General features: G+C 39.5%; 1 protein-coding gene across 4 annotated transcripts in view; it reads left to right on the top strand.

Annotated features, from left to right (window-relative positions):
• Window positions 1–15711, top strand: part of ATG5 (autophagy related 5) — a 91764-nt gene that overhangs the window by 43261 nt on the left and 32792 nt on the right. For all 4 annotated transcript variants that reach the window (XM_036902875.2, XM_057489456.1, XM_057489457.1 and 1 more), the window contains exon 6: window positions 6957–7051. In XM_036902875.2, the coding sequence (XP_036758770.1) occupies window positions 6957–7051 (95 nt within the window). The remainder of the gene's footprint in view (window positions 1–6956; window positions 7052–15711) is intronic.

The raw sequence follows: 15711 nt of genomic DNA, 5'->3' as shown, positions 1-15711 counted from the left end.
CTCCCTTAATATTTTGAGACATGTTAGGAGAGGGAGGGGTTGAGAAAGTGGTTGTTAGATCTTCAAGGCTGTAGAGGCAGAGCTCAGACTAGCCTGACAAGACGGGAGGGCTCCTGAGATGTTACCTAGATATTCTTGGACCACCATTCCTGGCACAAAGTACATAACTCTAAATAACTAAACAACTGAATGAATGTCTGAGTCAGGCAAGTGGGGAACAACACAAAGGAACCCAAATGCCAAAATCGTGGTGTGGTTGAAAACTAATGCACTTGAAATTGATGGAAGGTAAATAGCAACTAAATTGTTCCTGCAGAGTTTGGGGCCTGATAATGGTAGTGGAAAGGGTTGGAGGCAGAAGCCAAAGGGGACATGAAGGGAATTCGGTCTGGAGAAGTGCTGCGGCTGGGCTGTGTGGTGGCTCTTTCTCCCCACCGTGGCCGGCACAGCCCCTCAGTTGCATAACCTGGAGGCAGCGTTCACATGGAGTTTGCTGTAAATGACGCAAACTGCTTGACCCGGAACCGGCCTGAAAGCCCCAGCAGTCTCGTAATGAAGGGTTCGGCAGAACCACCTTCCCACGTGGGCCTTGTTGCGGAATCCGGAAGTTCAGCTGGGTCTTCCTTACTGTGTCTAAGGCAGCCTAGGAGAGAGAACACTTAGGTAGCACTTTGTGCCAGGTACTGTTGTATCCTGCGTATATTAACTCATTTATTCCTTCCAGTGACTAAATATGTATTATTTATATCTTCATTTTACAGATGAGGAAATTGAAACACAAAATGTAAAAGTATCTTGGTCACACTCATCCAGCTATTAAGTGGCAAAGCTAGGAAGCAAACCCGGGCCTTGTGGCTCCCGAGTGTCTGCTCTTCCCACCATGCTGTGCTGCATTTGGGGTTCCTTTGTGTTCCTCCCCATTTGCCTGAATCAGTCATTCACTCAGTTATTTAGTTATTTAGAGTATGTACTTTGTGCCAGGCACTTTACAGAATGAAGACAGAGATCTTGCCCTCATGGAACTTAAATATTTAGTTGGGGGAGAGAGACATGTAAATAATCAGACCTGTAAATAGAGTAATTTAAAATAATGAAAAGTATTTAGATAGAATATTGAATGATGCTTTATTAGCTGGACTGATGAAAGAGGTGGTCTCTGAAGAGGTGGCACTTCCATCGAGACTTGAATGAGCAAGAAGCAGCTCTGAGAAATGAGGTTTGCAAACTGCTGTCCCTGCGATGTGGGAACAAGTTCGACATTTTCTAGGGACAGAAGAACAATAGCGTGACGCGGCGCTCGGTGAGTCACCCCCGGGGGACCCCCCCCCCCGGGACACAGGCGCTCGCACTGCTCATGGCCGTGTGCGCTCAGAGCTGGCACGGAGCGGGTGCCCCAGGGGCAGGCGGGGAGGAGGGGTTTGCCAAAAAATGATTCCAGTACTTCAAATAGCCATATTGTTAAAGTACATCATCAATTATTCCTGACTTTATAAAGGACATACGTGAAGCACAACATGCTGTTCCTTAAGGCCTGTTAGAAAAATATTTGGAAGTGTATTCATTAATGATATGATTCGATTTGTGTTTTAAAAGCGTCCTGAATGCTGTGCGGTGGGATGTAAGCGGAAGGACAAAGTGCAGTTAGGAGGCTATTAAAATGGTTCAGGTGAGAGATGATGATGCTTTAGATAAAAGCTGTAGCCGAGAACACGGAGAACATTGTGTCTTGATATACACAGTGTTTACTCTTCCTGATGCCAGTTCTCTAGACTGTAGCACTACTTTTGTGGGGAAAAGGAGTAAATACCTTCCCTCAGTTTATTCTGAAACAGCACTCGTGCAGTTCAAAATTTTCCTGGGATCCAGGTTTTCTGCTCTTTTGAGTCACTCAAACAAATAGCCCAGGTACCAGCCTACTGCCAAAGTGAGTGCTTAGGCCCAGGACGAGGGATTGGCCTTCTGCCTCCAGGACCCGCACTCCTGTCCACCGTGATGCAGAGGCCGGCCTTTTGGTCCTGACTACTTCTGTCTTCATGAGGAATTTTAGGGGGCCCGAAGCCTCTCCCAGGTCTTGGTTAGGGGCTGCCAACCAGCTGTGTCTCGGTAACTGCAAATCTCAAACACAAGGACTCGCAGAAGTATGTGGCTGTGGTTGTGCATGGCCGATCCAAGCCACCAGTGCGTGTGCTGCCTAGAGAGACTGTCCCTGCCGAGGCTCAGCTGAACTGCCCCGTCACCCTGTGATTCTCTTAATTTGACTTGACTCAGAAGACAAGTAAGCTGGAAGACACAGATTACTTGTCTAACACACCTGCATTTGGCACTCTGCCAGTAATCACCATTCCTTTTTCCCCCTCCTGTTGTGCTTTACAAAGATGTTTATCATGTTACATGTGAAGAGTATTCTGATCTGACGCTTGTTTGGGGTGCTGCAAGTCTGTTCGTGCTCACATGACAGGTGTGGAGACCAGAAGTGCATAGTGTGTGCAGATGGCAGCGGTCACACTTCTTCCTCCAGCCAGCAATGCTGTGTTCCTGAGTTGGGACTGAGTAGCAGCTCTGGCCGTCCCTTAGACGTCCTCCATGTCTCCTGGGGGAGCTTGTAGACACACAAGCTGTTGGTGACATCAGAGTGTTAAAAGTTACTTTGTCAAAGCCCGAGTGAAAGAACATGTACATCCTTTAAAACTGCCTCTCTTTTTCTGCAGTGTGAGGAACAAAGAATACAAATGTAATCAACTTTAGCTCTTCTGCTTCCTAGGGAGGACTTTGATTTGAAAAAAACTTTCCCCCATTTAAAAAATGTCCAAGACCAATATAACAGCTTAATTCAGCAGAGAGTGGGAAAAAAATTGGTGTCTACCAATATCTTGAGGAATTCTATTCTTAATATATTTTTAATAAGAAATGGGTTGACTTTGTATAGGACAGGCCTTCAATTGTGTGATCCTTGATTTTGACCTCTTCATAAATGTGCTAAGTTTAAAAAACAGAAACCGACCTGCTAGTCATATTGTCAGTGTCTCTGGCAGGAGGGACGTCGGGTCTCCCACCCCTCCCACGTACTTTGAATGAGCTGAATGGTGCTTGTTGTGATTGCCTTCTGCTTGGCTGTTTCGTCTTAGGATTCGAGCTAAGCTAATTTGAAGTTCTTGATACTGATGCACATTTACCTACAATTACAATCTAAAAACTAAACAGCCAAAAACCATCCTGCTCCCTTTATGTACAAGTACTGCCTTTATGGCTGACAAAATAACTAACTTTATGACTAAATTATGATAACTGATTGCATAGTTCAAATATTCAAATTTCTCCTTGGTAGCAGGTTAGTATGCTCTTGATTCAGTGATACGTAGAAAAGCAGTAATGCCTCCTTAGTCCATTGTTTAGTTATTGACTAGGGGATGGAAGAGATACTGATACCACGAATCCAGCGTGAAAGACCTTTGGCTGCACCCTCAATCTCAGCACTGATTTTCTTCTAATTCCTTCTATTTGTGTCTTTCTTGTTAACAACTTTGACTTATAAAAATTACGGTTTTTGTGGTTGGAATGTTTTCACTGTTGTTGAGGAAGTGCCTATTTTATATAGAAACCTAACATTTTTATAAAAAGATTAAAAGCTAATATTAGCTAATACAGATCTTTTATTGTGTCTTTATTCCTATTAAACATAGTTATATCAGACTGAGTCCAGTAAGGACATAGAAACCACACAGGGTTAAACAGGTTAAGTTTTATATAAAAAATTATTAGACTCTAATGAAAGAGTGACTGTAAGATACAAGAAAACTGTGTACAGTGCCCTGGAGCTAAGGGAGGAAGGTCACGTTTACAGGGAGCTCATTTCCAGCCCCAAGGCTGGGCTTAGAGCTCAGTGGTGAAGGTATAGTCCGGCCCACGGGGTTAGTAGGGAATTTCACTCGCTGCCCAAACTGGCACTGGTCTGCAGTCACTAAGCCTCTGGGCAGGTGGAGTTCAGGCCCTGTGCGGGAGTGGCAGCTCTGTGGGACCTGGGAGGCAGGTTTGGCCTCCAGGGGAAATCAAATGCGATGAGGTCTGGAAGGGCCTGCTGTGTGCCTGTGCATGCAGGAGCCTCGTTGCCCTGTGACGGCCTTTGAGCACGCAGTTACTGAGAACACTTGGTGTGCTTGTCCAGTAGAGATGCCCAAAAAACTGTTATGGCAGTACGTACACTGACGGGTCATTTTGTAGTTGAGTCATTAAATTGATAATGGGCATAACAGTGTACCTTTTTTCAGTTTACTTTTTGACATTTAGGTATATAAACGCCTGTTACTAATTGCCTTTCTGTATTTGATGGTTGTGTTTGTTGTCCTTCCTTAAGCCCCATTGATGTTTGGGGTCGGAGAATTCTCAGCTGTGGGGGGTTTCACGGCATTGCAGGGGGCCTGGTGGCATCCTGGGCCTCTGCTCACCTGCTCACAGCTGGGAGGAGCTGTGTGGCTCGTCCAGGCCGCTGGGGAGCAAAGTCTGTCCTGGGTGAGAACCACTGCTTTAGCCCATGCTTTTTTCTCTCTTAAAAACATTTGAGATCTCTCTTCTAATGAAGGTTTCCTTGTGGCTTTTAACAAGTTCTATTTTAATAAAAGAGGGTGTCTTAAACAACTATAAAATTTTATTTTTGGAAGAAGCAGAAACTAATCTAACTACTTTATTTCACGTGTAAATGAATTTAGTCAGTTCTAGGCATCCAGCTACTTCGTTGCAGACCGAGGTTTAGAACCCAGAATGTTTCCAACACAAAGTGACATCCGCAGTGTTCTGTCACTCTCTGACTTGTGCCTGTGTTTCGTGGGCCCTGTGGGAGGTGCTGGCCATGTATGGTGAGGCGGTGAGTAAAATTTCAGGTATGCATGAAGAGCATTTTATTTAGCTATTACATTCTTTCTTGATACTTGATGATAGATTTTTTTTTTAAAGCCGTGAAAGAATAATTGATTCATATATGAAAGGACTGTGGTCAGAGGAGCTATTCTTAGCAGTAAAATGCAGTTTTGTGGTTGCAACTGTTGAAACGGCTGTGGGCTTTGAAGCAGCAGACCAGGAGGCTGGTCTTGGGACTTCATTAAACTCCTAACAACCTGGGCCTTCGCTGTCCTCTGTCAAATTGCCCTGGCCTGACTGGATTCTAAGTTCCCTATCCTGCCAGTTCTAACCGAACTCCCAGACGGGGGTTGAGAATGAGAGTAGAGAGGCCTGGAGCCTGTCACAGTCTTCTGGGACAGAGTTACAAGATACAGCTAAACGTTGTCATATAATTATGATGGCCTAAACAGTATCAGTGGATGGGCAGTAAGTTGGATTAGGACAAGTGTCGTGGTAGAGAATGTGCTTTAATACCAAGCTGATCTGAAATTCTGGAGCTATTCACGTGCTTTAAAGAGGTTTGATTCTGAAATTTCTGAATATTAAGAAATATTGTAAGGTAGTTTCTGGGTGAGTTCAAAAGGAGTTACTTAAAAAACAATGCACAGAGTGGGAAAAAACTATTGTATATCATTTATCAGATCAGAGGCTTATATCCAGAATATACAGAAAAACTTTTACAACTCAGCAATAAAACCACAATCCAATTAAAAAGGGGGCAAAGGATTTGATAGACATTTCTCCAAAGTAGATATATAAATAGCTAGTAAACAAATGAAGGTGTGCTCCGAGTAATTAATCATTAGGGAAATGCAAATCAAAACCATAGAATATACTACTTTGCACCCACCGGCGTGACTCTAATAAAAAAGATTGTCAGCATGGATATGGAATTGGAACCCCCATCACTGCTGGTGGGGATGTGAGGTGCAACGTCTTTGGAAAACAGTTTGCTGGATCCTGAAAATGTAGTTACCACATGGCGGTTAAACAGTTACCATGTAACTCCGCAACGCCACTTCTAGGTTTATGCCCAAGAAAATTGAAAATACGCATCCCCACAAAGGCTTGTATGTGGATGTTCATAGCAATATTCAGAATAGCCAAAAAGTGGAAACAGCCCAAATATCCATGAACTGATGAATTGGTAAATAAACAAACACACAAATTGAATCTCCATTCAGTGAAATACTATTTGGCCATAAAAACAAAGAAATTCTAATACATGCCACAACACAAATAACTTTGAAAAACAAGCTAAGGAAAAAAATACACCAGAGGTCACTTACTGTGTGATTCCACGTGCATGAAATGTCTGGAAGGGAACAGATACTTGTGGTTTTCAGAGGATAAGAGGAGGAGGAAAGGATTATGGGTCTCTTTGGGAGGATGAAAATGTGCTGAAATCGGATGTTGGTGATGGTTGCTCAACCCTGACTGTACTAATAGCCACTGAGCTGTACACTTTAATAGGGTGAATCATTATATGCAGATTACATCTCAGTAAAGCAGGTTTTTTATTGAGATTGAAAAATTTTAAGTCGTTTAATCAACCTGAGATTAAGCTGCAGTTGAGTTACTGTTCATGTCAGTTCGTTGCCTTCAAAGCTTTTCCTGTCATTCTACCCTTTTTGCTGTTTAATGTTTACTGTTTGGTATTTTGACTTTGTTTCTTTAAGCAAGTTCTGGTTAAAATCAGGTCATTTGAAGCTGTGTCTTTCTAGTTTAGACGATAGGAGTAGCACCGAGGGAATCAGACTTTTATCCCTGCCTGATGTTTTTTGCCTCAGTAGCACAAGTAGTCATGCTCTGTTCAGGGTTTCTCTGACAAGAAAACATGTCTGTGCAAATGTTTTTTTGGAAGAGGAAGCAATAGTGTAGAAAAAAATTAACTTTACATTTTGTCTTATATTTAGCCCTGGAAAGATAAGTTTAAGAAAAAATAATATATAGATGAAGCCCTTTCGGAAACTTCTAAGAGGATGTTTAACAACTTACATCTCTTCATCTGAGGTATTAAGTAACAATGTTCACTTTTAATAACAAATAATTTATCATTACAGATAGATTTGACCAGTTTTGGGCCATCAATCGGAAACTCATGGAATATCCTGCAGAAGAAAACGGATTTCGTTACATCCCTTTTAGAATATATCAGGTAGGAAATGACATTTTTAGTAGTACCAACTGTGTAAGCCTCAGACATCTTACCTCTTGAAATACTCTAGTCCAAAACTCTCGAAGTCTGTGTAGTAACTGAAAAGTATTTATTAGGGCTTCTCAGACTTCCATCTTTTGGTGACAGATCAGAGACCTGACCGAAATATATTTGACTTATTTGCAGTCAGTCGTCATCATTTGCAGATTCTGTATTTGCATATTAGTTTGCTTCCTAGAACTTGTTTGGACCTACAGAGTCAATACTCTGCTGTCCTCATGGACGTGTGCAGAGCTGCGAGGAATCTGACTTACCGAACGTGCGTGCTCAGTGAGGCTGTCTGTACCTTCGTGTTTCTGCTCTTATTCTGAAAGCAAGTGGCTTCTCCCAGTCTGTTCAGTGCCATGTTTTTCACATTTTTGTGCTTTTTGATAGTGATTTTGCTGTTTAAAGTACCTCCTGGTGCTGAAGTGCTATCTTTAAACAGAAACTCACATAAAGCAAGGTTATGTATTGATGAGTTGAAGAATATGTTGCGATCAGAGGCGTGAGGTGACCCAGTCCTGTACTTCCCCCAGGAACAGTGGTTCAGTATTTGCTAATTCAGTGTGAGTGATACTATAAAACATGACCACTAAAGTGAGAATCAGCTGTATGTGTTTTAGATGGGGAGTCTTCGGTATTATACAACAAAATAGATGGACTTTCAGCACACTTTGATGGGATAGAGAAACCTCCTATTTCTGTAGAGTACTTTGAAACTTAGTGTGCTTCATGATAGCAAATGCCGTGTGAATTTTGTTGAACAAATGGTATTCCAGAACCCAAGTTATCTACTATCATGAAAAAAAATCTTGAAAACAGGAATTGGAAATATCATATCAGACATAGACTCTAATACTAGCAGGATTTCCATTCAAACTCAGTTAAGAGTTTGTATCCTAACTTCCCTTTGTAGCCATTTTCACTATCCCACAGTCTTCATTCATAGTTACTTCTGTGGTTAGTCTTTTACAGCTCCATCCTTCATCACATAAGTGTGTTCAAAGAGGAAAACATTGTCTAATTAAAACATTCAGTTGTCTAATTGCAAAAAAATAAACAAAAATCCCCAGCATACTTAGAATGAAAAGTTTCTGATTTAAATAAGGTTACTTTTCATTGATTTCATTAACGTGGTGGCAAGTAGACTATTTTTAGTTCATGGATTCATGATAGGTATAGTAGAAATATAGTGAGAAAAATACCTGATGAAATAAACCAGTGATCTAATCAGCCATGTTAATTAGTTTCTCTGATTCCATTTTTTAACAGGGAAATAAAAATTTAATTCCAGAAGTCTTTGTTAAGCATAGATATATTACACAGTGGTTTTGGAAATACCCATAGCTTAATTATTTATACTTTATCTTGTATCATAAAGAATCTGAGGCAATTTGTAAGAATATATAGTCACACAATGGAAACGGATTTAAAATCAAAGCCACTGAAAATATAAAATGGAAACTCAGCATGAAATTACATAAGCTGTGAATGAATGAGATCCTCAAATGTGTTAAAAGTGACCTGCAAATTTGACCTTGAGCTTGCTCGTTAGCCAAAAACACAGGGAGGAAAATGTAATGAGATACAATTTTTTTTTTTTTCATACAAACGTAAAAGCATCCTAGGCTGTCAGGGAAAGCTAAACTTTCTTGGTCATTACATAGGAAAAGAATATCTCATATGGCTTCATTTAGAGGGGGTAGGGTAATGTCCTTTATAACTTAGCCACAATAATAGTTGCCATAAAGCTGCTTCCTGAAGTGTCACTCATCGGTGGCTGAAGACAGCCTGTCATAAGCCATGGGTCACCCATACCATGATACACAGTTGGGTGGAGTAAAGCAGAGGCTAAAACTGAAAAGATTTTTAGGTTATTTTATAGAAAAATGTGTTTATCAAATAAGAGGGAAAGTAAGACAGAGCAAGGTGGTTGGGGATTGGGATTCACAGTAAAGGTTTGTCCAGCAGAGCTGAGGTTTGCAGAAACCGTTCAGGAAAAGGAGGGGAAATTGTTGCCCCTCAGAAGGGAGCACCCAGTCTGCTCTGTCCAGTGGGAAATAAGCCGTCTGCTGAGAAGAGCCGTGCAGCAGCTTTGGAAACTGGTCTGTTTGACTGTGAGCAAATACAACGGTTCCTGTATTTGCATAAAACAATGTGAGAAAGAGGGCAGGAAGCCTGGTTGTATTGAGAGAAGAAGTATCTCCCTTTAGATGCTTCTGCTCTGATCACGTAGGCATTCCCCAGGGGAAACTCGAGGACCAGTTTTACAGCTAGATTCAGTAGTGATATACCTTAGTTATTTCACAGAGAAAAGCTGAAATACAGCCAGATTTATGGACTTAGCATAGTAACTATAGTGACTAAGTTTCTTCACATAGTCCGTAAATCTCATAAGGGAGCATCTGCTGCTGCCCATCACTGACGCAGGTATCAGTGATTAAAATACGGATAAAAAGGGACAAGTTATCATGGAATCTTAGACTAGTCCCTGTATTTTCTGAGTGCATTTCAACTTTTTTAAGCAGCAGCCACTTGGGGACTGAGCTTGGGAGGGAAGGTTGGGTGGGAACAAGTGGGACTGGCCCGGATGGTCTGATTGCTCTCCTTCTGGAGCCAGTAGTTGTAGCATCAGTTATTTATGGAAATAGTGAAGCACAGTCGAAAATCACCTTTCTGTCTAGGTCTGGACAGGGTCAGTGCTTTGCCTAAGTTAGATAGTTTCTGATCTAGTTAACACTCTAGCTGCACTAGACCTCAATATACTAGTGGTATCTCTGAAGCAAGATCATAATTTTTTTTAATCTATGTAGTAGTATTTAGTATAGTGTTTCAAGCATTATAAGTGCTTCATTAAATACTTATTTAATCAAATCCTAGGGTATTAAAAGCACTGAAAAATCACATAATTTTAAAGCTGAAAAACGACTTTTATACCTTAACCCGAAGGTGCAAAGGTTAGAGGTTTCCTTGATTTTAAATGTATGGCAGCTTTACCAACGATAGTGCCATTGTAGTGAAGAAAACAAAACACTTTAAAAATGAATGAAAATGACAGGAGAAGAGTAGGAGCAAGTGGAAAAGAGCCGTTGGGGTTGCAGTATAACAGGGCGCAGTAGACCAAGGTCCTATTTCTGCCTGTTTATTTAGTAGAAAATTATTTTGACTTGTTGCTTCAGCTTCATGTAAACCTCACTGAACTCAGAAGGTTGTGAAATGTGAGCCTTTAAAGCTGAAGCACCTGTCCTCGAATAAGGTCGTGTTTCCTAGACAGAGCCTGAACTAGAAGGGGCCTCTGTGGCTCTGGGAGGCTGACACTACTAGCTGTGCAGCCATGGCAGGCCGCTCAGCCTTGCTGGACCTTCGTTTCCTCATCCATAAAATGAAAGGGGGCGTGCCCGGGTGGGTTCATGCATCTGGTTGAAGTTGTTCTTTAAAGAAGCCATATTAAAGTCTATGTAATTGTATCCATATATATATAATTGTAGAAAATGGCTTTTTTTTTAAGTTCTATAATTGGGTAGAAAGTGGAAAGCTAGAGAGTTCTCAAAATTTGCTTGACAAAACTGGCTGCCAGGTGGGGACTGTTTGGTGAGCTTGCTGACTGATCTTCCCCGAGGCAAGAGGTTGGCAGCTTCTCCTCAAACAGGAGGAAACCGAGCCTGAGAACTGTACTGGTTTTCGGTTGACTTACATAACTTTCCTGTTGGCTTTACTCCTCTCTGATTAGGTTCCTATTTGAATTTGATGAAAAATTTTAGAAGTGAGGAAAGTGAATATAAAAATGTAGGAGGCTTAGTTTTTGCCAACTGATCATTTCCTGGCTTTTCTCATTTCCTTATTTTATATTTTTGAATCTTCATCCTAGGAAAGATAGGCTCTGCTTTTCATATTACTAGTTATATGATGTAAAGGTGATTCCAGATTTCCACTGCTGACTCCTTCATAGCTGATTAGTTTGCATGGTTGGGATATTCCATTGATTAAGTGTAGCTTTTTGATGGATTTTGATGAATTTGCAACATTTAATGAATCTGCAACTTTCATTTCTTTAACCTACTGTATATAAATCTCTGCATTATTTCAGACCTTTACTTACTATTCAGAAATAGTAAGTAAATTAAGCAAAACCTGAAGATCCAGGTTTATTAGTAAGGGAAACGAAGGACATAATTTTTACTAGAACATTTGTTTTTCTTTACAGATACCTAATACAATTGCTATGTAACAAGGAGTAAAAAGGAAGGGCCCTGAGCATGCGCGGGGCCCGTTTTATCTTTTGAAGCCTCAAAAGCGTTTTATGATGTTGGGATCATTGTCTGATTTTACATTCAAGGAAACTGAAGCTGAAGGATTTTAGTCACTTGCTCGGGGGGCACACAATGCGAAGTGGAAAACTGGAGTCTAGATCTAAGTGATACTTACAGAGTATGAGTTTATTTATTATAAAATGAAGTTTACAAAATTTATCAGGACATAATTATCACATAAAGTGAAGTGCACCTTGACCAAATAAGTTGATGCAAAACTAGAAAACCTCTAACTGGTGATATTCTTTAAAGGCTGACTTTTGTTCAGATTGTTAAAAAATTTATTTCTCTTTCATCTGTAATCAGTTATTATGGGCACAAAATGACTATAATCTAGTGACACAATTTTAGTGGTAAAAGTAAAATAGGTCCAAAAGTAGTCTACGGATCCATTACAGACCAAAATGTGTCATTTCTGTCATTTACATAGCAGTTTGGTTTAGTGTGGGGGTTTCAGGTCTGTGTTCCTGAAATCCAGGTGCTTCATATTAGCCAGTATTCTAGAGATGAGGTTAATGGCAGGAAGTGTTTCAGAAATGTAACCTGAACGTTATTTAGAATAGCACAAGTAAGCAGATGGTGATGAATGAGGGTATCTGTTAAAAAGATTTGTTAAATGACTACGCAGTCCTCAGGCATTGGTGTTTAGGTTGTAGAGTGAAAATTAGGCACACTTTTTCTGTTTTCAGGAAACAAAGGATTCATAAATGTTATGTTGTCAGTATACTTTATGTAAGAAATTACCTTATTCATTCATTCAAGATGTTCATTTACTCACACCTGTTTGCGTGTTGTGCTCTTGTTCTGTGCACAGGGATGCAAGCGTTGATTAATACCGTACATCATCCTTTCTGCAGCATACATTATAAAAGTGGGGAAAAAACTGATCAAGTATACAAACTAATGTAAAATCGCAATTGTGATTGGTGCTGTGAACACAGGAAAGGCATGTAATGCAACAAAAGCCTAATTCCTCTAAGTGGAATTTGATTTAGTTTGGGGGGGGCAGGGAAGGCTTCCTTGATGAAGTGGTAGATCTCTTGAGATGTGGCAAATGGGTGGAAGGTGGGTAGACACGATGGGAAGAGCTTTGTAGGCAGAGGGGACATTGAAAGTGTGAGGAGAGCCTTGAGCACAGAGCTGGGGGAAAATAGTTTGCCTTGAAAACACAACTGGAGGAAAATTTGGCTGCAAAGATAAGGGTCAGACCATATTAAGTTTTCTCTTTATCCTATAAGGATTTTTAATCCGAATACCCATTCATATTTATTCAATAAAGATTATTTAATCACCTACTTTGTTGTATATGTTATTCTAGAGGTTATAGGTAAGTTCAGAAAAAATTTCCAGGAACAATGTCACAGTATTATTTTTAGTTTTAAACAAAAACATAAAGTTGATAAACAACAGTTGTTTTCTAATAAAGTCAAAATGGTTCCTACTTGTCTTCGGAAGTTGTTCATCAGTTAAATGGTAGTGACATAAATTAGAATTTTAACTTAGTTTTGTTCTCTTTCATAATCCCCAGAACTCTGCTCTTCCCTGTTATTTTCTTACTATTTCATAATAAAATTGTTCATTATGTCTTTAAAATTCTATATAATATTTTGATTGTCTTAAGAAGTTGACCATCCATTTTATTTAACCACATCTTTCTAATTTCTACTTTAATGTGCTAAGATATTTAAGAATCTGGATGCTTAGGGGTTTAGGGGGGAGAAAGAGTGGGTGCTGCCCAGCCTGAAGAAGGAACCAAGCTTCAGACTCTGTTTTCAGAATTGTTAATTTATGAATTTTGCAAAATAAGGACAACAGAAATGTATGGTGAATTATGGCAGTGTTGTGAGGGTGTGTTGTTAGGATTCCTCCTTCCCTAGGATTGTGGCAGTTTGGGGGAGAAATTACAATTCTATTCTTTGATTGTTTTCCATTTTAGTCAATATTGCATAATAACACCTAGTAAAAAGGCCAGAGACCAAAAGGAGGGACTTACTGGGAGGCAGGCTGAATGCTGTTGCTTTCAATGAAATTTTTTGGTCATTTCAAAAAGAAATACCAAGTAATTTATAATACATTCTGAACTGTGCAGAGATTTTTTAATATCTTTAACAGGATAAAATGTAAATATTCTCTGTTCCACAGCTGAATGTATGTTACTTAATTTTTTGAGAGTTATAGTACCTTTCCTTAAATATATTTTAATTGTGGCAAAATACATATAACATAAAATTTGCTGCCAGTCATTGTTAAATGTATACTTCAGTAGTGTTAAGTACATTCACATTATTGGGGAATCCAATCACTAAAACACTTCATCTTTCAAAACTGAAATTCTGTATTCATTAAACAACAACTGGATTTGACTACTCTCGGTACCTCATATAAGTGGAATCAGAAAGTATTCCTTGTTTGTGACTTGCTCATCTCACTGAGCATATTGTCCTCAGAGTTTATCAATGTCACAGTGTGTGTGTGTGTGTCTGAATTTTCCAGCAGATAATAGAAGATTAAATAAAATCACACCAACCCAGGTTATAACACATTAGTTATATAAACTAAGGGTTGGCAAACTTTTCCTTTAAAGAGCCAGATAGTTAAAATTTTCAGCTCTGTAGGCCAGATGGTCTGTGGCACAACTGTATAACATTGTAGCTTGAAAGCAGCTAGAGACACTTGGCAGATGGTGGGCATGGCTGTGTTCTAATAAAACTTTATTTATAAAAGGAAGGAAAGGGCACAGTTTGGCTTGCAGGCCACAGTACATTGGCTCCTGATACAAACTGATATAAATCATTTTCCTACTGGTTAAAAATGCCACCTCTGCTTTATGTTAGAATACTTTGACTGCTGGGATCTATTTCTGGATTCTCTATTCTGTTACACTGGTGTATTTGTTTATTCTTAATTCCAGTATTATTTTTATGTGATTTTTATTTAGTCTTCTATTTGCTGAGAAAATTCAGACTTTCCTTTTTTTCATAATTTTTATGTTTATTCTGTGTCATTTATCTTTTCATGTGACTTTGAAAATTATTTTATCAATTTCCTATAGTGTCTGTTTGGTTGTAAGTGGAAATACATTAAATTTCTATTTTAATTTTGGTAGGATTCATCTTCTGTTGTTAAATCTTCCCAAATAAGAATGTGATTCATCATTCTTACTATTCAAATTTTGTTTTGTGTTCTGTGTAGATTTTAAAGTTTTCTTCGAATAGGCCCTGTGCCTTTCTTTTTAATTTATTTTTAGGTGTTCTATAGGTGTTGTTTTTCTTCATTTCCATTTCTAGGTATATGGCATCAGCAAATAAAAAACAGAAACACTTCTTCCAACATTTTTATCAGTCATTTTTTTTTCTTGCGTTATTGCATTGTCAAGACAGCATTGAACAATAATGGTCCTAGCAGACATTCCTGTTTGGTTTCAGGTGTTACGTGATATGGTTTTAATATTTCATAGTTTTGAATGATACATAGTCTTTATTAGAACAGAGTAATTTCTTCAAGAATTTAAATTGGAGGTGTGTGCTAAGTAATTTGCTATTTTAATTAAGTTACTTTTTTCTCTTTTTGACCTTTTTGTTTTGGTACTTCTGTTTTTTCATTACATTAATGTTGACCTTCCCTTTCCTGAAGCTCATAACATATTACCCTGAGATACTGCCTATTTTTCTCACTGAAATCTCTATTACTACTTCTCCTCTCCATGAAGTGAAACCTTTAGAGTACTTTTCCTTCCCTATATACTTGTCTAGTCTTCCACTCTACAGAGACTTTTATATTGTTTTTACTTCCTGGCTTCCTAATGCCTAGTTTTTGCTAAAATAATTTAGTATCTTTTAGGCTGTCACTAGATTTTCCCCTTGCAGAAGCTGTCTTCTATTTCAAGAATATTTATTTAGCATTTATACTTCATATCCCAGATATTCCATCAATTTTTAAGGTATCATTTCCTGTCTGCCAGGACTTGTGCTGGGTCTTTCTGTTCCCTAGCCTTCTCTTTCTTTCCCTGCCTCCAGAGTAAACAAGATTTAGGCTCTTACTCAACTTTTTCTTAGTTTGGGGGATCCATGTGCTTTCTGGCCCGTAGACTCTCGTCCACCCAGAGAGAACACCGCAGAGGTTCGCAGCCCCCTTCCTGTGGCTCCTGCCGGCCTACTCAGCCCAGCAGCTGCTCGAGCTCTGGAGGGCCTCTGTGCTGCATAGGAGAGGAGCAGGTGTTAGGCTCACAAGCTCCCAGAATCCCCTCCATGTGTAGTTGTTGATGTGTTATTTTTCATATATAGAATTATATAACGGTATTCCTTGGTG

The sequence above is a fragment of the Manis pentadactyla genome, chromosome 12, assembly GCF_030020395.1.
Source record: "Manis pentadactyla isolate mManPen7 chromosome 12, mManPen7.hap1, whole genome shotgun sequence".
Lineage (NCBI taxonomy): Eukaryota > Metazoa > Chordata > Mammalia > Pholidota > Manidae > Manis > Manis pentadactyla.
The sequence above is the reverse complement of the archived record's forward strand: the minus strand, read 5'-3'. Positions and strand labels throughout refer to the sequence as shown.